The sequence below is a fragment of the Drosophila montana genome, unplaced genomic scaffold (genome assembly GCF_035044405.1).
Source record: "Drosophila montana isolate Dmon_TW-CO22-7 unplaced genomic scaffold, ASM3504440v1 contig_3848_1, whole genome shotgun sequence".
NCBI lineage: Eukaryota > Metazoa > Arthropoda > Insecta > Diptera > Drosophilidae > Drosophila > Drosophila montana.
The window spans coordinates 4,990,531-5,015,381 of NW_026998720.1; the positions used below are offsets into that span (position 1 = coordinate 4,990,531).

General features: G+C 36.9%; 1 protein-coding gene across 15 annotated transcripts; it reads right to left on the bottom strand.

The window, feature by feature from the left end:
• Positions 1 to 123: 123 nt before the first annotated feature.
• Positions 124 to 24,819, bottom strand: tau (microtubule-associated protein tau). Of its 15 annotated transcripts, none has more exons than XM_064697167.1 (10): positions 24,693 to 24,810; positions 24,148 to 24,599; positions 10,508 to 10,551; positions 7,763 to 7,952; positions 7,483 to 7,685; positions 5,688 to 5,873; positions 4,513 to 4,530; positions 3,922 to 4,080; positions 3,015 to 3,080; positions 124 to 509 (listed from the first exon to the last, which is right to left on the bottom strand). In XM_064697167.1, the coding sequence occupies exons 2-10, from the start codon at positions 24,395 to 24,397 to the stop codon at positions 324 to 326; spliced, it is 1,302 nt and encodes a 433-aa protein (XP_064553237.1). In that variant the 5' UTR covers positions 24,398 to 24,599; positions 24,693 to 24,810; the 3' UTR covers positions 124 to 323. The 15 variants fall into 15 exon arrangements, 14 of the variants coding, with proteins under 14 accessions (XP_064553237.1, XP_064553236.1, XP_064553234.1 ...); XM_064697166.1 differs by having other exon boundaries at positions 24,148 to 24,609; positions 24,693 to 24,802; XM_064697164.1 differs by lacking the exons at positions 24,148 to 24,599; positions 24,693 to 24,810 and adding exons at positions 10,673 to 11,375; positions 13,638 to 13,670.
• Between the last annotated feature and the right edge of the window lie 32 nt (positions 24,820 to 24,851).

Genomic DNA, 24,851 nt, shown 5'->3' on the forward strand with positions numbered 1-24,851 from the left:
CGCAGCAGCCGTAACTGATTATCTACTTACGAGATATCGTTAAGTATATATATATATATATACAATGCTGTAATTATAATAAAATCAGAAAAAAACTGTTCGTTTCGTGTGCTCAACATTGCCTAGTTATTAAAATTTCTTTTATTTATTTAAATGCCACGTTTCATCAATTTGTCGTAAACAATTAACAATTTAGTTTTGGGTTCAAGTGCCGCGTGCCACGATTTCAACTTGTTAATAATTTCATATCGCAAATAAATAGAGGAGATCTCCTCTCGGTGCAACGATTGTGGTGCGGCGTGGTGTTGGTGGCGGCGCGTGGCTCAATACAAACGGAAGGGTTTGGGATGTACAGCCTGGCCGGGCTTCTTTTTTGCGCCCGCGCTCTTGGGGCGTTTAGGTTCGGAGTTCAGTGAGGGCATCGAAACGGATAGCACTAGGCATTCCGCTGGCAAGGACATGGATGAGGTCAGTGTTGTGGCACGTTGTATGCGCGGCGCTTTCCAATACTGTGAAGACGAGCGAAAAAGACCGTTATTGTAGTAGAATGCCAGCACAAAAGAAAAATGTAACTGATCGCTAGAAATAACGTAAATTCAAAGTTCAAACTAACTTCAGATGGAAACTTACAATTTGCTTTTTTAGTTAGGTCAAAATTTATTCGGTTCTCTGTTTACCAATGCATCCAAATGTGGTTGACATGTGCGCTTGTGTGTGTGTAGCATTTTATCGCTTTCGGCGTGGACGTGGCTTTGCTTGCTACCAAATAGTTACGCTTACATATATATATAAATATATATCCCAATTGGCTGTCAGAATTGAGAGTTACTAAGTGCAATTAACGCCAAGTATTGGTAAATGAAAAAAGTTTTGTTTTATTACGCTTAAAATTCGCATTTTTTGTTCTTACATTTTCGTAACAAAGGAGAGTGATGTAAATAAATTGTGAGAATGATGCATTTGTCTAATTATTATGTTTACTCGTACAAATTATAAAATATATATCATATAATATGTATGCTTAAATTGTGGTACTCGAATCGGTTGCGGTTTTTTTTGCAAAAAGTAAAAGTATCTAAATTTGTGTATGAATTTCGAACTTGTATCTGATAGTTTTCATGTTTCACTTTTCATTTTATTTTTAAACACATTTAACTACACGTAAAGCACACAGTTGATATATATATATGCAAATAACTAACTGTTTATGCTTTGAATAATTTCTTAATACTTTAGATACTTTCTTTTATTATTTGCTTTTTTTTGTTTGTTAATATATATGTTTGTTGTAGTATATGAAATTTGCTTATTGTTTGTATATATAGATTTATATAGTTTATGCATTTGCCTTGGTATCTGATTGATAAATAGTGCATAGATCAACTAATCATATAATTTATTTATTTTATTTTTGTAACGGAGTGTGTGTATGTGTGTGTGTGTGTTGTGTGCTTGCACAATTTAATTATGAAATTTTTGAGTAAATACTCGTATTGTTTGGTAATTATTGCATATATTTCATTTTGTGTAACTTTTGCTTAAAATTACATTTTTCAAATAAGCTTTGTTCAAAATTGTTTTTGTTTGTTATTTTTTTTTTAAATTTAGTTTTTTTTTCTTTTGTAATTTATGTAATTTGCAAATTTGCATCAAACGAAAGTAAAACTTCAGCTCAACATGCATTTTTGGACTTGATTTAACTTTGTTGATTTAAATTTTCATCAGCGCCGCTTGTTGAAGCCGTCATGGATGGTTGTGGACTCTGCGTTCAAGATAAAAATATAATATCGTTTAAATAATCAAATGGCAAAAATAAAACATTTACAAAAATCAACTCAAATAAAACAATGACAAATTAAAGGGCATCAAACAAAGGGGTAAGTAAACTGAGCACAGCAAGCAATTTTTCATATGAAACCGGGACACCATATATGGGCGTTGGGTTGATCAAATCAGTTATTGGTACGGTACGGTTCGGTATGGTTCGGTTCGGTTAATCTATCACAGCACTGTTAAAAGATACGCAATGCACACAAGAGTTTTCAACTCGCACGCAAAAACTTACAGGACTTTAATCGTGAGAGTAATACGAAAATATGGCATACAATCGCATCGTTTCATAACTAGAAGTCGGTTTAATGGACGTCACATTAGTTTAGTACGAGTATACGGTTCTTTTCTTTTTTTTTTTTCGAATTTAATGCACTTTGTTAAGAGTTTTCGTATGACTATGACTAATAAAATGTATACATATATTCCTATAATAAATTCAAATAAAATGAAATAAATATTTAGTATTTAAATGAAATCAAAATATAAATTAATTATTTAAATTGGTTAATTCTTATGTAGATGAGTTCAAGCCAAACCCAATTAAATTCGTATTACATAGGTTCGTGTATTAAATGCGGGCGAGAGCAAAAGCATTTTGCACGTTTCATGATTTTAAATGCTGGACAGACTTTCACAATCATCAGATTATACACATACATATATACATATATAACCAATATCTTTTAAAAATTTGTACTAATCTACATAGTATAAAAGTTTTGACTTTTGCCATAAATAATACTCGATTGGCGTGTTACTTTTACTTAAATACTAAAGGAATTAACAACAGTTTGGCGAACATCTCTTGAGAATGTTACGAAATTCATACATTTTCCAAGGGGCTTAACATTGGAAAGGGTATAAACAAATTTCAGCTAGCCGAAATTAACAAACTTTCTGCTATATTTTGTTCTTCTTTAAAATAATTTAAAATAGAAACTCTTGCAAACTCATTTGAGATCTTTTTCTTTAACGGTTTTTTCTTTTGAAAAATCAAAGTTTGAGATGTTTTATATACTTTTGCTTTCTTCTGTTTTAAACCTCATATCAAACGTTAAGTACAGCTAATTATATTTTAATGTACTATTTTTTTAGTAATTGGTTAATTTTGTTTTTTGATATTCATGTCTTCGTGTTTAGGAATTTCACTTAAAAAGCGAATCAAATATATCGTTACACACACAGTCAGAGTTACAAAGACCGAATTCTAGGTGTATGGTGGCAACCAAGCGACCCTGCGTCGCAAACTACGAGTTCCAGATGGATCGTTACGCGATATTATATATATTGAGGGCGAGAGCGAGAGGGCGAGAAAGAGAGAAAGAAAGAGAAGTGAATGTGTGTAAAATGTTAAACACGCCTTCGAGTACGAGAGCTTGTATAGTAAGTATGAATATGAAGCACGTTTTTTTATAGAAATTTTGTATTCGATATTCAATTTTTGTTTTTGCCAATGCATCTCAGTTTGAGTTTGAAAGAAATTCATTTTTAAATGTAAAGTCAAATAAAATAAAAAAAAAACTTAAAAATATCCAGAAGAAAACAAAGAAAATAATAAATAAGACCCACTATAAAATGTACATATATGTTTTGGTAGTGCCATAAAATACTTTTGGTATTATAATATTTAAATTTTGGAGCTATTCAGATGTTATTTGCTTTGCCTTTAGTCAGAGCTATGAATTGTTATGGGGTTAATTTATAGGAAAAGTGAAAACCAGTTAGTAACAGTTGCTTATTAATTTTCTTGGTGGTTCGTAAGCCATTGTGGGTGCTGTTTTTAATGGGTGCGGTGCTTTTGGATATTACTTGATCATATGCCATATATAATACACGTTAATATTGAAATGATAACAACAAATGCAAACGCAATTACAATTACAATTACAATTAAAAAATGAATTTCTTGAACTAAACACAAAATGGGATGTCATTTGTATATGTACAGATGTATATGAATTGAATGATGTATGAATTGATTGGGCATGTTCCGTTTCGTAATGAAATCAAATGCAAATACAAATTGAATAAATCAGATTAAAAATGTTCTACAAAAATTTTTTCGACACTATTTCGTTTGTTGTTTACCTGTGTTGGTGGTGTTGTCAGTGCAACAGAGTGTTCAACATTTTTCAAATAATCCTTATCATCGAAAATCTTCTTCTCACCGCCACCGGGCTTGTGCTTAACATTATCCATAGAGCCAACTTTGCTTTGTGCCTTAATTTCTATTTTTTGCGATTGTATCTGAAATTGTAGCAGCACCGGCAACGCAGAGAAATTGATTAGCAACTAGCAAACACACTTAACTCTTGATTATATATATTTATATATATATAGGAATTTCGTGGATTATGAACACACGACAGCGGATCGTAATGCCAATCGTTGATAAAACTGCAATTTAGAATTTTTCTTTATACAGCGCAAACAACACAGAAACATTTACTGAAAACTGAAAATGTTGAGAAAACGTATGCTACACATAAGTATGTATTTACAAGACAAATTTTCTACTGAGGTGATTTAAGTTTTACTTTTAACACGGTTCTTCAGAAAGTGAGGTTAGGTGTCCAAAATTACCAAATAAAGAAAATTGCTTACAGACAACAAGCATATTTTTTACAAAAGTACATTAAAAATAGATTTATGCACAGACAATTTATTGAAACTACTTACATTCTTTGTGTTGTTATCCTTTTATTTTTGTAATCATTTGTTAAAGGCACATATTTGTACGGTTAAAGCAAAATATATAATCCAAATATTTGTTTAATTATGTTCAATGAATTAGAAAATTATACAATTTGTAGCATAAGTTAAATAGTTCCCATAGATTGAATAATATACATGTCAATGTAAGTACACTCGGAGAAAATATCAGGCTCTCTGTACAAATGCCATGAACTTTTCTAAGACTGAACATGCTAAGTCGAAAATTTGATTGTCCAGCCCTCCATGGTGGATATGAGGGTCAAAGATTTGGTGGGTGACGTTTCGCGCTCGAATTGCCACGGGCAAGGCCGGGTAATACCCGCTAGTATAATTAATTTTAACATAAAGTAATTTCGTGCGAATTTGAAAAATATTCAACGAATTTAAGATTCCTCCGGGACAAATCGGTATAAAGTTATTTTTGATAATACTCAAATAAAGTACCACGTGTTTCTCTGAGTGTACAAATGCAAATTATTAATTCAACTGGGCAATGTCAACATCGGGAGCTCTTTAACAAACTGTAACAGCTATTAACAATGCTAGGCCCAGTGTGGTTAGTTAGATGATGATATTGTATTACCACCGATTTATAGTGCAGCGACTTGAGCTTTAGCTTTAGCTTTACGTACCCAACTAACCCAAATTAATCGTCAGCGTTATATAAATTTTCATCCAGACGCGTATTATTCAGCATTCGACGATGGCAGACTATTTTTGAGCCCTCGCCATAGACAACGTTGTTAGGGAACTTGTACGAATAGCTCTGTAAATTTGCATTCAGTTTGTTTCTTTTTTTTCGCACATTTTTGAATGGATGTGTTAGTGTTACGTTTGGTCAAACACCTTAAAATTAAGTTGAGAGCATGCCGTAAAAGAACTAAAAGTGTATTTTGCATAAACATGCAGTTGAGCCGCAGCTGGAGCGGCACATGCCCATGCCCATGCCAGTTAAAGTTAAGATCAAAGTGGAACATCAACCACAAAAACAACAACAAAAAAAACTTCCTTACTGCTCAGGAGAGTAAAAATTAAATTATAAATCGGAGATAAAAGAAATGGTACTCGTATGTCGCCGGGTTAAGAACGACAACTCGGATTTCGCTTAAAATTGCAAAAAGTTTTGGCTTGAATCTTACCTTGATATCGCCGCCACCGGGCTGATGCTTCACATTGTCCTTGGAGCCGACCTTCGGCTTGGCCTTGTCCTTGAAGTCCATTTTGAGGGACTCGATCTTTTTATCGCCGCCGCCAGGCTTATAGGCGGCATTCTCCAGCGAACCAATTTTCGATTTTGCATTCCACTGCAACTTGGTTGTTACTATCTACAAATTGGTTTTTGGGTTTTTTTTTGCATTTTGTGGTGTTTGGAAGTGGGCGTGGTTTGGTGGTTTAGTGGTTTTGTTGGTGGTTTGCAAATAGAAACAAGGCATGTAAAACAATTAAAAGTCAAACATGTGTGTGAAACTGATACCAGTGAGTGCCAGCTCCTATTTTCGAGCTAAATACGGCTAGGTCGTAAGCTTAAAACTGCTAAGATTTGCAAATGACTGACTTATTAAAGCTAATTTAGCGATTTTTTTTTTTGGGTATTTGGACAAATACTAATTGGTACCCAGAACATTGGAACCTAGTTTGGCTCATTTTCATTGTTTGCTTTAACTATTTGGCGTCCCAATGACAAGTACTATTTTGCATTTCTGTCATCACTAGCTGAAAATATACATATACTACGTCGGCGTGTGTTTATCTAATCTATCAAATAATGCCAAAGGTGTATACGCATATAGTTCCGGACTGATTGCCTGGAGGATCTATACTTCAGGAACTGTATTAAAGGTATCTGTTTTAAAGAAAACTGCGCAAAAGGTGACTGCTGTTTGTCTTTTGTGCCCCAAACATAGTGCATTCTATGAATCATCATTCTATTCAGCTTTTTTAGCTTTTATTGACATTAAATTTAGATTTTTTGTCGGATTGCCTTTTTCATTGTCAGACAGCGCACCCAGTTACAAATTCTTGTTATTGATTGGGGTTCAGTTTCAGTTTTATTTGGCATATGCTACATAAGGCTATCAAATAATGCTTAGTGCCGCGGCGTATCTGTAATTGCATTTTGCTACAGCAAACCTACAAGATACAAAAGATTGCATGGAAAATACATGTGTGCCTAAATACGTGTATGCGTATGCATATACATACAATTATATATACAGACTATATCTTGAATCGCAAATCGACCGTGAAATTGATTTTCTATCATATACATTACGTTTTCTTTGGTTTCATACAAGAAATTCCCAAAATTGAAAAACAAAAAACCAAGCGTAAGAGTGCGCTAGTCGAGATGGCCTACTAGTAGATACCCTGTACGCAGCTAATTTTTGCTGAGTTATGTTGAACATTTGTTGTACTTCGTCTGTTTAAAGAGCTCCTATGTTTATTTGGATATCTTAAAGATGTAATTTAAACGTGTGTATACACCAAAAATATGAGTAAAGAAACTATAAATTATTAATAGTGGGAATGGGTGCGGAAAAGGCACCCTATTCCAGAGCTTTGTAAGCAACAGAAGAGCATATATGCCAAATTTGAGCTCTATTTCTTTATTATTTGGGAGATATTAATCTATTTCTTCGATATTTAAGACTATGAGAACCTTCATCGCAAGTTTGAAGTCTCTAGCTCTAGAAACTGAATTCATACGGACGGACAGTCAGACGGACGAACAATTAGATTGCCTATGCAGTTAATGCTGATCAAGAATATTTCTATACTATTTGTCCTTTTATGCCTGCTACGTACATTTGTAAGTCTTCGGTCTGCCCATGTGTGCGCATTAGGTATAGGGTATATTTAATTTATGTTGCCAGATTTTCATGTCTATAGACAGAAATAAACCCTGAACTCAGTTGTAGACCACTTAAGACTTACCTTCTTTTCGCCACCCTTGGGCATATACTTGTCATTCTTGGCCTCGATGCGTGGCGCTGCCTTAATTTCAATTTTCTTGGACTCAATTTTAACATGACCGCCGCCGGGCTTATAGGTAGCATTGTCCAGCGACCCAATTTTGGAGCGTACCGCCTTCAGATTGGGCGAAGGTGCATGTCCAACCTGTACCTTGTTCATTGGAACTGCCAGGGCAAAGGATTTAAGAATAAGAGGATTAGATAAAGTTTTTATTTGAGATCATTTTGGTATTTTGGTTCACCTTTCTTGGCCGGCTCAGGCTCGGGCGTCTTCAGCAGCAAGCGATTCTTGGAGGCGCTGCGCGACTTGGATGCTGATTTATTTGAGGGCGTGGCACTCGGAGGGCGCGATATGCCCGACTTGTCTGGCTTCGATGAGCTCGATGTGGGCGTCTTGACCGGCGAACTGGGCGAATGCGGTCCGTTGCGATCCTATGTGAAATAAAAAATAAATAAATAAAAAATTGGCATCTAATTCGTCTGCCTTTTACAATCAGATAGCTCGCATCTGCCATTACAATCAAATGCATATTGTTTAGCTTTAATTTCGGAATTTACGACTGCCAATAATTATAGTTTTGTGCCGCGCTGCTGTCAACGCTATGCCATTTATGACTCTGAGTCTCCATAGAGCCGACCATCTGACTGCTCTGGTGCCAGGTGCGTCTACTTGGCCGACACGAAGGATTCACATATTTTATGCATTGTTTTATCGATTGTCACGGCCTCCGAACTTCGTGTCGCTTTGCATATGAATGGAATGGATATTTATTTCCCAGATATTTATAGAGCCCATGGCGCCCCGAAAAGAAAAATGTTGTGCCAAAGCCCTGTCCCAAACTGTTTCGTGTTTGCCTCAGGCAGCACTTATCTAGCGGTGGGCCGCCTTGGCTCGTAAATCGCATTACATTTGGCAATTTGTTGTACAGTCGTATTTGGCTACAACGAGCTTGAAGGGGTGCGCATGGGCACTAACGAATGCCTCTGTCATAAATCAAGGCTCTAACGCAAAGCAAAGCGATTACAAGTTGTTTTTTAAGAGAATTTTTGATTTGTGGGCAATCGGGAAACTTATAGAGCATTTGAAAAACTTTATACCACATTTGCTATTACTAACTCTTATAGACTCTGAGTGCAGACCAACATGTGGGAATGGATTTGTTTGTTCACGAAGGCGGTGGATGACGTAGTATATTAAAAGATATATTTACTTAGAATACTTAAAAACCTCCTACTTTTGCATTTTACATTCATATCCACAAGTTTTCGATAATCTTTTTTAACAAGTTAGTATAGGTTATACTTCTAGAATATCATTCTTTTAAACGAATAAAATGAAAATCGAAACAAAAAATAACGTTTGTCTTTAGAATACAGACGACTGAATACCTTTTTTATGAAATCGGTAAAAGGTTCTCTTTGAAAAACTTTTTGTTTTTCAAAACATCTTTTCAATTGTTTTAAGCTTGTTATGCATGAGCAAAATTTTCTCAATATCGAAACACTATATCATATAGTCCTATGTCCGATAAAAAATTATAATCTTCGCTTTAAAGGTATTCAAATTTGTAGTATTTCTAAGTTGTAGAATTAAGCTCTTGCAGCCTAGCGAGCGCACAATTTAGTTTTGTTCGTTTTAGTGTGGTTTGACTGTATTAAGTTTTGTTGATTTCGACACTGCGCACCTGTAAAGTTCTGGACCTAGTCACAAGACGATAATGCACGCACACACATATATGTATATTCAACTATATAGACATAGAGATATATGCGAATTGAGGTATCTTTTGGGTTATTCCGTTGCGCCAACTGACGTCTGTAAAGCCACAACTTGGTCTGAACTTTGGCGCCTGCACACGAACAGCGAACTCTGAGCTATGAGGAGGAACGAGAGCTCTGTGAGAGCTCTGGAGCAGCAACTGGCGCTGTCTAATGGAGCGTGGAGAGGTCGCTGAGAATGCGGCAATCGGCTGCCATTTACAGATATTTATGATTTGTGAACACAGGAAAACATAACGAAATGAAGAACAAGAGCAAAGTACTTGTCCACGGCATATCGAAGATTGTATACCCTTGTAGATATACAGACATATAAGTTACATAATAGTAACTAAACACCCTTCCCTTAGGCATTCGCTTGGTAGAGATCAGAAGGCTCTGATCGATCCCAGCGCAAAATAAAACATATATTTATATATAAAAAAAAAGAAGAAGATATACAGCATTGCATATAGCAGATGTGGCGCATATATGATATTTGCTTTATAATTAATTGAGCATCATTGTGTATATAACTTAATATATGAAAGTATAGGGCGATTAGGTGTAGGGGTTTTATATTTTAAATTTTTTTTAGAACTGTTATACAATTGCTTTATTGCCGATAATGTCTAATTTGCTCATATTTTAAAAGCATGGTGAGAACCGCAACTGAAACTTTTGATTAAGATATCTTGAAGAACAAAAAAGATTTTGCTCACAAGAACTTAAGTTTGATCAATTAATATATATAACATATGTATCTACTACTAACTGCCGAGATTGGTTGAGATATCATGACAAGCAAAGTAATTGTTCATATAAGAACTTTGTTTTCGATCGATCTGTCCCATTGCAACTATACTATATAGTGATACGATCCAGTTGAATTAAACATATACTCTGCTTGCAAATTTTGATCAAGTTATCTTTGAAATCGCGTGAATAATTGTTAACAATTCCGAAAATATCGACTCAAGTGTTTTTTCGGATCACGTATATATATATATTTTTTCTTCTGGCACATTTCGCGACACTTTTGTTATACCCACGGCAAGGGTATAACTAGCTGCAGACGCAGGGGGCGACGCAGTTCGGCGATCAACGGAATTAAATTAATTTGCAGTCAGCTAATTTCCTCTCAATTAAGAGCAGCGCACCAAAAATTGAAATAACTATCTAACAGTAACCCGTTTTTTTATTTGGGTTTTTATCGAACGGAAACTCACCTTCTCCTGAGTCGACTCATCCACGCCGCTGTCATTGTCACCCTCTGCAAGTATATAATGGGAATCGAATTAATTATGCGTCGTCTTCGAGCTTCCATTCAAGATTGGTTTTCTGTTTGTGTTTGGGAAATGGCTTCATTAATGGACATGCCCACTAGTGCTTACTGTAACCGCCCTGTGGCTTGGGCAATGCATCTGTTGGCGACGTGGCTTCGAATGGTGGCTCTGTTTCCTCTAGCAGTGGGGAGCCCATGGGATCAGCCTTCATGTTGTAGCTCTTGAGCGGGGTTAAGGCCTGACCCATGATGACGTCATCGTCATCCTCATTGTGCACGCTGCTGGCTGAGGGTGGGCGTGGTTGATGCTGCTGTTGTTGTGGCTGCTGCAATTGTTGTTGCTGCTGCAGCTGTTGCAATTGCTGCTGGTGCTGCTGCTGTTGCTGCTGGTGCTGCTGCTGCTGGTTGTAGAGCGGCGGTCGGAAGGGCGCCTGCAGCGGCTGCCCTGGCATGGGTCGCGCAAATGTAGGCGGCGGCGGTCGCGTCATGTTCTGTGGCGGACGTGCGCCCGGCGGCGGCGGCATGCCCCCCGCTGACCAGGGAAACCCGCCCTGCGGCCTGGGCGCGCCCTGGCCTGGTGGGCTGAGTGGTCCGCCCTGGTTGGGCATACGCGCGGGCGGCATGCCCGGCCGCATGGCTGGTGGTGGCGGGCCCATGAGCAAGTTGCTTTTGCTGTCGGTTGGTCGCAGCGGCGGCGGCATGGGCCTGCCCGCCATATTGGGCGGCAGCGGTGGACGCGGCCCCACGCCCACCATTGGACGTGCGCCCGCAAAGGGCGGACGGTGCTGTGGTGGGCCCGCAGCTGGACGCATCTGCGATGGCAAAACATAGTTTGGATTGGATCGCTCCTTGAGCACATAGTCGGTGTAATTGTTGCTGTTGTTGTTGGTGGTAGTGCTGGTGCGTTCTTTAGCGGTGTAATCGGTGCGCTCCAAGCTGGCTCGGGATCTGTTATAGTCTGGATTAGGCGGCGGCGCCCGCTGCTGCATGAATCGCTCTGTGTTGAGATTGGACTGTTCTAGCTGGGAGCGCGCGGAATAGTCGGAAGTGGGAAGGGCACGCTGCTCCACATAGGAGCGTTGGACGTGGTCCGTGGCGGGCAGCTGCACCTGAGTTAGATTGCCAGGCTCTGTGGGCTCGGCTGCAGTGCGTCCATCGCGACTCGAGTAACTTGTAGTTGGAGCAGCTTGGGAATTGGAGCGCTCCGGCTGCTTGGACGCGTGTGTGCTGTACATTCTGCAGACTTTCAGAAGAAGCGGTGCGACCTGAACCTGAACCTAGCGCCTGCGGTGTCGGTGCAGAAATGTGCAAGTGTCGGGTAATCCGATACCTGGCTGCCGCTCAGCCCCAGCCAAAAGGAGGTGGGGCAGCAGAAAGCCAGCAACACATCATTTGCATACGTGCCTGCATGTGCGGTAAGCCAGTGAGTGGGTGTTGGTGGGTGGTTGTGGGTGTGTGTGGGTGTGGGTGTGGGTGTACGTATTTCAATATATTTTGTCGGTTATCGAGTGGAGCTCTCAATTTTGATGGCTTCTTCTTTGCATTTGTTTACAGTTTATTGTTTTGGTATTTCGGTTTATTTTTGGAGGGAGTTTTGGGTTACCATTAGGCAAATTTGTCATGAATTCCGCTCGCTGCTTGGAATGTGACCCAAATCGTTTGCCCTGTCGCTTATTGATTCAACAAAAAGTTCGACAATTCTAAGACCAAGCGAATAACCAAGCCAGCCCAACCAAATAAAAATGAAGCCCCAATGCGCCATTGGCCAAATTGTTGTTTGATTTTGTTTGGCTTTCCAAAGGGTTCTTTCGAATATTTGGTTGCCACAGAAATTGTTGCCACCTGTCTGGCCTGGTGGTATGCTACAAACCGATTCCCAAGGTCAATACAATAATGTGTAGAAATATTATTAATCACGTATGTCGAGTTATTGAATATGGTTCCCAATTTTGAAATCGACTTTATTCAAGTTTAATATGTGTAAGGAGAATAATCGCATAAATTGAGAGTAGCTCTGAATTTCGAATTCAGTTTGATTTCAATATATATTTAAAGTTAATCCCAACACGGATGCCAAATTTGAAATAGCCGCAAACTCAACTTAATATCAATGTACAATGTACCAATACTAATTACTTATATTAAGAATGGCCTTGAACTTTGCAACAATGTCAAAATCTACTCTATTTCTCTATATATTAAATATTTATCCTCAAATTAAGCTTACAACAATTAAAAATATTTTCAACAAACAATAACACATTTTCTAGCATGTATTTAAATATATATTATATATATATATTAATATTTATATTTATATTCTGAAATATTTATTATATTTCTCTAAATAAATAAATATATTTAAAAAAACTAAAGATTTAATAGTTCAATTATAATTTTTATTTTAAAAATAATGAAAAGAAACAAAAATATAACAAAAGATATACATTTTAAACATTTGATTTTTATGTTTTTATTCTTATCTTATCTGGGCTTAAGGCCTTTTTTTGTATCAGTCTCCACAAGCTTCAGAGCTCTGAAAAGTAACATTGAGACGTTCGACGAACTAGATGTTTATATTAAATCGTATATAAAAACCTTATATTTGTTCATAAATAAAGTAGCTTAATCAAATTCAAGTCCAAAGTAATTATTTTTAGCCTAAAAAGATATTGTTAACAAGTTGTTTTTGTATGCGTTTTTTTGAGCATTTGCATTATATTCTAGAGCATTCATTTGCTACACAACTTTGTTAATAGTTTTGTAAAACAAAAAATAAAGAGTAAACCGTAAAGAGTAAAAGTTTGAAATATATTTCAATCGAACTTCCCTTATAGCAATTTCCTACAAATCAACAACAAAGAGCGAAATTGTAGCGATTTTGTAGTTGGGAACAGGGCTCTTTGAAAAAATGATACAAGACCAATACAAATTGTCTCGTCATTTGTTATCTGTGCATAAATTTGATTTGCGTTTTTGGTGCGCTTGGCGTGCAGTTCTTAGGCATTGAGTACATTTTTATGATAAGTACAGAAAGCGAATGCAAATAAGGCCAATAAAGTGTTAAGACTCACCGCATCGGTTTCACTCATGTCAATGTGTTGAGGTTCAGGCTTTGATTTTGATTTTAATTTATTTTTAGTTTTCGGAACTGGTTCTCGGCACTACCGGGTAATTAACTTTGGGCAGAGGCCAAAAAGTTTTGCATTAAATCGATCAAATTGCACTAGAAAGCCTACGCAACACTTTAAACTATATATTAAGCCAGTTAGTTGTGGCTGCTGCCACGTCGTGGCCTTCGCACGTGCAAAGTCACAACTGAGCGGCAACAACTGTGCGCGAGGCGCCACGCGGCTGCAGACCCCCCAAAAAGAAAAAAAAACAACAAGCAGCCGCAAATTAGTGGCACAAATGATTTGTTTGGGCCGCCGTTGCACAGCAAAAATTCCACAGAGTATGTTTTTCATGTCAACTGGCGCACAGACTTGCGAAATTGATTATCAACAATCGTCGGGGCACGTGGTACGTATACTCGATGCCTGCGATGCCTGACTGCGCACTTGCCTGCCCGCTGTGGAATAAAAAACAAACAGAAAGAAAAAGAAACAGAAGAAACTTGTGACCCTCTAAGCGCGCTCCTTTCATTTCAATTAGAATTTGCCTCGCATTTGGCCAAATGCAAAATGCAAATGTTAACAAACTTTGCGAGCAGCAGAAGTCAATTGATTTTTGCTGCCAAAGTTTTTCCAAAACGAGGCAATGCAGTTGCGATTTTATCACTCAGAATACACTAAGCGAAAAACTCTTCTTTAAATAACTTAAAAAGGCTTGATTTTCTGACCTTTTTCGTTTATCTCAAGGCAAGATACAGTTCTTAAAATTCTAATTGAGTTTTTTTTATAAACTGAGCCCTAATCCTTTCTTTTTTGTTTGATAAGTATTTAAAAATATTGTTGGAAACATTTTTGTGTTTCTAGATTTTATGCTATTTTAGGTTAGCATATATTCAAATCTTAAAGTATTGCAATTTTAATCTTCAATTGATTCGTGCACAAAATACTTGCGTCGTTTTTCTCTGAGTGTGAGCAAAGTGCACATTAGGCACTGTTGCCCTACAGACTTATTATCAATTGTTGCAGTTGGCCATAAACAACAACTGTACACTGCAATTTTATCGATTTTCCCCTAGCCAGAGGGCAATAACTTGGCCACGTACAGGCTAATGCACTTTGCACTTTGCGCTCAACGCAAGGATACGCAGCTCGTCGCAGCGGGAGCAATTCGTTTTGTATTTTTGCTTTCAGCAAATGACACTCACAAATATACATATATATCATGCATACTTTTCTTTTATATAGATGAATATTATTTTCTTTTGTTTGCCACACTTTGTTTTCTTTTGTTTTTTGTTTATTTTGTTTATTTTTTTGCCAACGCGCTCGCTGAGTACTGTTTGGCGCGAGCGTTAAAACTCGACTGTTTTTATTTGCTTTGAAAAATTTCGAATTACAATACTTAGAATTTGTTTTGGATATGAATACGCCCTGCTTCTTCTTCTCGCAGCGGCAATGTCCTTGCGCAGTTCGAGGCTCGCTCACCTGGCGATTCAGCGACTCCGTCTTGGCCTCCTTCATTCTATTGACATACAAATTTATTAGTTGGGCGCCGTAGCGAAATGCAAATTCAACACGCCAACAATGTGGCAATGTGGCAAGAACTCAGCCCCAGTTTGCTTTGATAAATTTTATGAGCACAAGGGGCGCATTAGACGCGCCTCTGTGCAATGCCCTGGCTTGTTCCTTTACTAATGGCATTATGATGTTTAATATATACAAATTATGCGCATATACGAGGTGCGTTCAGATAGAAAGTTTGTTAAGTGTATGTATATTTGTAGTTATATTAACTACAAATTAAACATATAAAATATATTTATAAACATTTAACCCAATTTCGTTGGATATTTGAATATATTGTTTGAAACTTTTTTAGTTTGTATATTTATTTAAGGCAAGCAACAAATATAAAATCAGGGTTTGAAACCACACTTCTTGCTGAAATTGCAGCCTTGAGTTATCTAAAAAATAAAACCGCTCGAGATCAGCATGAAATTTCTTATGACAAGAATGTGACTGTTTATGCCTAATTCCTAACAAAAATGTGGTATTATTTTTATTTTTTAAATCTGTCCTACAGTTAGTTTGGAACTTAATAAGCAACCCTCCCTGGCAGCTTGGTGCTCGTGCTCGTGCTCGCCACGAAACTCATGCGATTGTGAGTAGAGACAATTTTTACTACACTTTGTCTATTATTCAGGTGTTGTTGTCATAGGTTCCTTGATTTGTAACTAATTGTTGTACATATATTTAGAAGCAAGCGTCACGCAATCCTCCATATTCTAGGACTAGTGGGGTATCGGGGCTTATAGCGAGGTTATACGATTTGTATTGGGGTGTCTATTGCATGTTGCGTTAACTTTAATGTCTGACTAGTTGGGTTTTGTTATCGTTTAGTGGCTCATTCGATTGTCAAGGTTATTATGTCTACGCAGCAGTTGTTGTGGCATGAGTTCACCTCGTTTTCCTTCTATTTACCTGTTGGGATTAGTTACATATGTTGGGCTTAAGGGTTGGACTTAGTAACTGCTGATTCGGTTTCTAACTGTGGCTTAGTCGATTTTCGTTTTGGACTCTCGCTGTATTGGGTGTAAACTGAATTCTATATGGTTCTACATGTAAAAAACTTTTCAACTTAATTGAATATGGTACTAAAATTAATTTTAATTTACTTTGATTTTATTTACAGTAATCAATGAACAATTATTTTTCACTCAAATTGTTGAAAACAATTTTGAAAATTATTTTAAAACCCGCATTCTTTTCTTCCATTTTTTATCATAATAAAAATATGTATATTTATAATTTATAATTTAATTTATTCCTTTAACGCTTTATCATATGTCACCAAATATAATTTTCATAAATACATACCAATTTAACAAAGCCATTTCAAAAACACATTTAATAAATTCATAAGTTGTTTACCTGTAAATAAAGAAAGATTTAAATTTCAGTTATTTTTTGCATGAATGTCAGGTAATTTAAAGGCGCCAAACAGCGGTTTTGCTGTGTACTAACATGCACAGCACCATTTTTGGTTGGTGTCTAAATAAATGAGTAAGCGCTTTATTGGTGCTAAAAACTAAAATGCTGTGCTAAAAGCTTAACAGCAAGGGGAAATGCGCTTTGCTTGCCAGCTGTACACACACACTCACATACAAATAGCGGTTGATGGGTAAAGCAACAACAGAACCACCCGCATACACACTGGGGGTGGTTCTGCCGCTGCTGCTGCTGCTGCTGCTTCTACTGCTTCTGCTTGCTACTGTTAATGCCGCCAGCAGCGCGTTTGCCTCTCTTTTCAGCTTTTGTTTTGCTTTTTTTTTGGGGTTGCGCTGCTGTCGGTGTATCTATCGGCATTTTTGTTGGCTTCCCTTTGCTAGCATTTATATAAATGTAACACACACCCATAAACGTACAGATAACCAACAACATATATGTATACACATATATCTTTGTTAATTTTCCTTTCACTACGCTCATTGATTATTTTAGCAAGTCTGTTCTGAAGTTTATTCTACATTTTCCATTTTCGTGCAAATGCGATGCCGCCAAGTGACACTTGAGGAATCTCTAAAGATGAGTGCCTAAAGGGGTCTATATGTATCTGTGTGTATGTGTGTGTGTGTGGGTAAAAGCTTTGTGCAACTGCGCATGTATGTGCTTAACAGCCCTTTAAAGATAGCGTCGCAAAAGATGAATCACAGGTCTGTAGCACAGATAAAGACAATGGGTTAATAATACTATGTTACAGAATGACACTATCTTTGATTAGGGGAGCCAAACAAGCCAAGAAAAACAAATTTTTTTTTTTTAAATTCAGTTTGAAACTTTTGACTTTCTGAGCGGTGAGTTTAAATATTTAAATATTTATACGTAGCTTGCGTAGAGCATTCGTTATAACAACAAAAATAAATCATTTGCCGAGTTTTTGAGAGAACTTACACTTTAAAAACTTAGAAAATTAAAAAAATATTTTATATTGTATAGATAGATTAACTCCTTGTCAAACAAATTATGGTGCGCTAGATCTTTAAATTAACTGCAAAGTTATTATTATTATTAATAGACATTTTTCGATATTTGTTTTGAAGTCATCAAGATGAAACTTGGCATACTATACTATACGAAAACTGTTTTGTTTTTTTCATTTAATCAACAAAGTTTCACTATGTTGTTGACAGACAAGAAAGGTTCTATCAATTGCATTATAATATACCAATACCGAAACTTTAGAAGCACTTCGTATGTCTGTCAAGGGTATTTACTATTCGACAACTTAATGATAGTTGTTCTTTTTCTTGTTAATTTATCGTCGAATGATATTTATAGCCCCTTCGGTGGTTAGCTTTAACATTTGTAGTTTTGACGCACTTCGTTTATTGATTGCCACAAAATGTGGCAACTGGCGCACGCACGCAGCGACGCCAAATTCGGCGACAGCGGCAACACCAATATGGCATTGCCACAACAAGAACTACAAATTATGCGACGGCTATGCCAAATGCGACTTCATTGGGTAACCAGCCGATGCACGTAGCCACCTCCTATATGAGATCTCTCTAGACGAAAGTGAGTTCGCATCACTGATGATGGCCTGGCCATAATGTCGTATATGAAATCAAAGCAAATTCAAGCGCTTTGACCGAGTTTAATGAACTGTCCATTGGGTGTGTTCAAGGGGGACGCGCCCGGCTAAGGGTTAAGCGGGTAAACGCTAGCTTAGTGAAACGGGTTAAGGGCTGGTTGCTTTGCCATTTTGCGTGACAAGCGACACTTTGTTGAGAGCTGAAAACAATTAAACCAACACTCAGGCACATTACTCAACCCACCCCCTCCCATTATTCAAGCTACCCCCTCCTACCTTAGTTATACATATTTGATGTCTTTATTAATTTGTGGCCGGCAATTTATTGATCAAACTTTTAAATGCCAGAGCTTCAAAATGAATTGAATTAATTAATAAAGCGGCAACTATGCGGCATTTGGCGGGCCTCACACTCAAATTAGCATTCACCTGACACACACACATTCGTTCTGACACACAAATCACAGCTTAATAATGTTCTATGTGCGAGCTTCCCATATTAATTTTTGAAGCGCATTTAAAATCGAGTGCATGTAATTTGCAGTTGTCGAGCCTACCCTTCTAAACAGATTTGTGGGCGCCTCTTTGCATGCAAATTATGTTGGCATTAAGGGTCAAGCACACACACACAGACACATAAACACCCTCTCTCTATAATTTGGCACAGTTTTCATGCTCGTGCCATATTTGCTATTGCTTTCAAGTAGTCTGCGATTTTGAAATGACAAACAGAATGCGATTGCTCAACTAAAATGACTAACTATCATATACCCTATCCGCAAGGTTTTAAATCGTTCTTTTAAATCGGACTTTCAATTTTGCTCATAGATAATTTTTAATTAAGTTAACTTTCAGCTCTAAAGGCAAATATGAAAAATGGATTTAGCCATCATTTCGTCAATATCCGAATTATCCTGAAGCCTGTCAAGGCTATGGGCATGGTACATAGAAATTAAAGCATTATCATTCAAGAAAAAACTACTCCAGTATTTTAACCAGTTGCAAATGAGTTTTTATCAGAATCACTTTAAAGACGAACTGATTGAAATCCCCAAAGATAAGAGGAAAATTCGAAAATATTTAATCTAAAGTGATTGAATCCCCATAAGATACGATCAAGGTACAAAGAAAGTTATGCACAAACAGCAGATGTTATCTGATTTGGACATAAAAAACGATCTACCGAATTACAGAGTTATATCGCGTCTTTAAAAACATTGTTGGTAACAAATCAAACATTTCAGTACATTTTTATAGAAGTTTCGCAAGCTGAACGAAGAGTTTTTCCCCGGACTGGACCACATTTCTCGCATGATCAATTTTCTCACGTGTTCTATGTTTATCTGCAGAGCCTTGAGCGAAAAGTTGTATGATATCGCTTTAATAATAATGATATCGCTTTAATAATGAGAGCGAAGCTGAAAAGTACAGACTGAAAAGGAAGCCTTTTGGGAAGATACTAGAGAATGTCTAAAATAAGGAAGACTAAAGAGTTGTCTAAACACCCGAGTTGTGAGATTATGATGGGAAAATAGTCCAAATAAACAATCGGAAAATATTATAGTAGTTATTGGAATCATGGAGGAGAATGCTATGAAAGGTAAGTATGCAGTTCACTTTAATCTTTCATCTTCTAACTTTTAGTAATCTGAGGAGAAGGTATTTTAAAAGCAGTAGCCTCTAACAAAACAACGAAAACCGTTTTTCGTCCTGAAAAATTATAAGTGTAAAAAATCTACATTTTTTTTTAAATACTAATATTTTAATATAGTATATACAAAATTGCACAATTATTTCTACAAATAAATAAAATATCCAACAACCGAAAAGTCAAAGAAAAAAGGAAGGAGAAATTATTTCCAGATTTCTTAACAGTTTCCTTTTCTCAAGAACCAAAATAATACGATTGTGCTGCATGCATATCGTAAATGAGTTTCAGATCAAAAGAGGGTTTGACTGCGAGCGGTCATAAAATACAAACAAATAAATCAATAAATCGTCAGTGGAAGCAAGCATTAAGTCCATATAAGGGCCCACGCATGTTTAACAAATAGTACATGGAATTTTTAATTGATTGTCGTGCTTCATTTGATTTAAGCAGGGCGTGGCAGCAGCTAAAACAAATATGGGACTAATTATTTGGTAATTGCTTTTCATTTTTTCATTATATGTATTTTGTTATTTTAAAAGGTATTCTTTCTCTACGTCGTCTAATACCCAGTTCACAAACTGAAATGAGATCAAATTGATTTATTTTATATTTTTGCTCTCCGCCAGGAACATTTTTAAACTCTCTTGAAAGAAAAATTCAAAAATATTTTCAAATAAAAAATGTACTAAACATTTTTCGAGAGGTCTCGGTTATTGCGCAACCTGTAGAGTATTAAGCAGTCGTTTTCACTCAATGTTTTTTTCTTTTTGTCTAAAGAAACGGAAAAACTAGCACGGCCTCAATAAAGCGACCAATGAAAGAAGAAAAAAAATGCGGAGACAAAACAAATGCATCGGCGAAAAGCCGCATGCAAATGAGAAATTGTAGCTCAGCTGGCTGGCAAATTGTGTTAATTAAAAACAAATACTTAAGAGTGGGTGACAGTTGTCTATTTATAAAGTAGAGAAGACTCTCTGACCAGACGATTAACAGTTATAGCCAGAGAGCTTACAAATGCGTAATGAAGTAAACAAGAAGGAAAGGCACGGCGAATATAGACTACCCTTGCTGAATTTCCGATCTATTGTTCTCAAAAGAAATATATAAAAAATTTGTCCGATGGGATGCAGGTTTTTAAATTTGTTAGAATTGTGAAGCTCGTGATTTTTTCAAACGAAATATGTTTCCATACAACTAATTTTTGACGGATTCTTCCCACTTAGTTATAAGTATGATATAGTAGTCAGATGTTGATAAGATTTTGCTTAGTTGTAAGAAGCATGCAAATGCTAGTATATGCTAAGCTTGATCAAGATATCTTAAAAAAAAACAACAAAAAATTCTTTATAGACACTCGTCTTTTGACAGATTCTCCTATATTATAGTAATCCGATATTGATTAGATTTTGATCTGATATAAAGCGCGTATTAAAACTAATAAATGATCAGAATATGTAGCTTTACACATGTCATGTCAAGTTCTATAATTCCCTCCACTAGGGTATTCAATCCAATAGAGAAAAGTATAAGTATGGAACTTATCTATTCCATTGCAAAACCATTGCAGATAGACAGCTTAGCTTCATATAACGCCTGTTATCTGGGTTACGTGTTGTCGAGAATAAAGTACGCTTACAGACATAATCAAAAACTAAATTTCCGACGATTCTTCAAATGAAAGCTATATAATTTATAACTTTAACTCTTATGATACCTTGTTCTTATATTAAAATCGTGGTCAACAAAACATCTGGTACAGCAAAATTGGTGTGTAAAGAAAAGGTCATTTATCGGCTGAACATTCCTAAGATAACTACGATATAGTATAAAAGATGCAATAAGATTTTGATTATGTGCTGACAATAATTTTGATAACAAGCATTTAAATGCAAAGTTTCGGTTGCTGGAGAAACTAAAGAGTTGTTCAAAGGAGGAACCTAATGTATGGATGATTATTCATTTAGCAGCTCTACATATATTAGTATAGTAGCTTGATACTGATCAGGAATATATGCCACACCCAAAGGCTTCGTAGAGGATTCTCCTTCAACTTGCTAGACATTTCCTGAGAAATCAGATAATTATAATACCCTCTGCAAGGGCACCAAAAGGCACCAAAGCACATGCATATTTGCAACCATATAGTATATGTATATTTTATTATTATATAGACTTTGCTTTAAACTAAGAGACAGAAGTAGGTGACGTTGACGTCGGCGTCGACGTCCGTGATGACTTCATGTGAATGACAGCAGAGCAGGTCAGCTGAGTATACGAATGAATGAGTGAGAATGAGAGGAGGAGATCACTGATAGCAATCAAAAACTATATTTATTTCTATTTTTGCCTCTTTGTTTTTGCTGCTAGTTTGTGTTATTTAGCACTAAGGTAAAAGCGCACAAAACAATAGCAACTTCTGTTGTTTTTATTATTTTTGTTGTTGTCATTATTTACCAGAGCCGGTTTGCACTTAAGTTGAGCATTTGATTTAATCAGCGGCAGGGGTGTACAAGTACGAATACGAGTATATCTGCAACTGTGGCACAGTGAGTGTTTGTGTTTGTGTGCGTGTGCGTGTGCCAAACAAAACAAACATTTGTATACCCTGAACCCATTGAACATGTCTAGAAGGAATATAATGTTATTGTGTTTCTTTTCCTATTAATGTTTATAAAGTGCTTTGACTCAGTTTAAATCATCCTTTGATCTTGTAGTTTTACTTGCAGCTATTCTCTTAAAATGTGTCAAGCACTTAAATATTTAACAGCCTTTTAAGGTTGTGTGCCTATTTTAAATATTTAACCGCATATTATCAGGATGATAAACAAACATATTGCCTAGCCAAACCACTGCTTCATTAACATTTTAAATTTAAATAAGTTTACATTTAATTTTCGTTTTCAGGTCACCTTTTAATCAAATGTAAGCAAGTCTGAGATTTAATTTAATCAGAGATTAAAACAAACACATGCGACTAGCTGAATGACACAGTCAAGATACCATCGCTAAAAGGTATTTAGATTAATTGAAACGAGGTCATATGCAGAGCGACCACAAGCACCGGCTGTAGAAGCAGGAGCTGGGGCAGTGGCAGGGGTAGGGACAGGGGGCAGATGCAGTTGCAGCAGCCGCAGCTCAAGTTGCTGATAACTTTTATCGTAGATACAATTGCCGTTAGATGTATGTCAGGGACTGGGCACAATTTAAACGGCCGCTTGGGTGGTAAGCACAATTGTGGCATGCAGCAGGCGGCTGCAGGTCGTTGCGCCCATGCAACGTTAGCTCGACAATGGCGCAACATCCTGTGGCTGGCTTAAATGTGAGCGCAGCTCTTCAGACGCTTATGATAAGCACAAACAACTCTTTCAACCCGCTCGACAGTTGTACAAACAACAAAATGGAAAAACTTTGTTTGTGAGGGGAGAAGATTAAATACCCTTCCTGCCAAGATCCTCAAATGCGATATGGTTCTAGACATCATTTTTCATTCAAAAACTTCTATTCCAGATGCTTCTTTTTATCGAGGTTTAAAGATATAGTTGTCAAATGTCCTTAATCTTAATGTTAGATGGTAGAAGCAAGGGATTGCCGCCTTGGTTGAAAGCATAGCTCGTAAGTTGGTTCAAGATATTTGGAAAAAACAAAAAGTTGTCTCATACAAAACTAAATTTTCCACTGATAGTTCCTATGGTAGCTATATAACTAGTAAGCATAGAAAGTCTGATGATACTGATCAAATATACATATCACATATATGTGGATATTTAGTATGATACATGATGATATTGATCAAGTATATATATCATATCAGTATTATCATAAATCATATAATATATCATCAAATATTTATTTACTTGATCGGTATCATCAGGTTGATATATATATATATGGGCTTGCAGATGTCTCACTCTATGCGTTACACATTTCGTGGCGAAATCATGAGAACCACTGCAAGGGTATACAAGCAAAACAAATCTATTTGCATAATGGCTGAGAGCCGCAAGTCGCACACAAAATGACGAGAGCTGTTGATGGTGCGCGGTGGTTGTGGATGGTGCATGTTAAGCTAATATAACCATCAAAGTCCTGGGGTGCGCCACACTTTGGCTAATTGAGCGATAGATATATACGCATATATAGTATATCAAATGTAGTAATAGCTGTTATTAATTGATTTTCAGCATGTTAACGTGGCGTATGCGTAATGTGAAGTTGTTAACCCTCACCTTTTTGCTCCTGTCCAGCGCGGGCCGCTTGAGCCGGCTCCGTTTTTAGTTGTTGTGGCTGCTGCTGCTGTTGCTGCTGTTGTTGCTGCTGCTGTTGCTGTTGTTGTTGCAGCTGCTGCTGCTGTTGTTGTTGTTGCTGTAGCTGCGTTTCCTGTTGCAGCTGCGCCTGCACAGGCTGCATTGGGCGCGGATCGACCAATGTGGGCGCCGCAGCTTCCAGCACCGAGCTTTTCTCCATGACATCCGCCATATTGAAAGAGCCTGTGTATGTGTGGGCGTGTGTGTGGTGCACTCAGAACAGGACTTTTATGTGGGTTTTAACTTTTTTCCCGTTGTGTGTACTCGTTTTTCAGTTGAATTTTCTTATGCATACACTTTTTACTTTATTTTTCACAACTCACTTTGGTTACTTTTGGAATGCCTTAGTTGCCTTTTGCGCTGCGTAAATCGGTCTAAAAGAAACTTGGTTATATTTTAAAATAATAATGGTGACAAAATTTCGTTATTAGCTTTTTTTCACTTTTTATGCTTTTTCTTCCGCTCACTTGCACTTTGCCTTTTTCCAGCTGTATTTTTATATTTTTTATTGAATTTTATTTGCTAATGCAATTTTCAAGCGTTAAGCGCTGCGCTTTGTATCTTTTGGGTTTGTTATCTCGTTTTCAACTGATTTTCAGTTCGTCGAAATTCCTAATTAACGTACT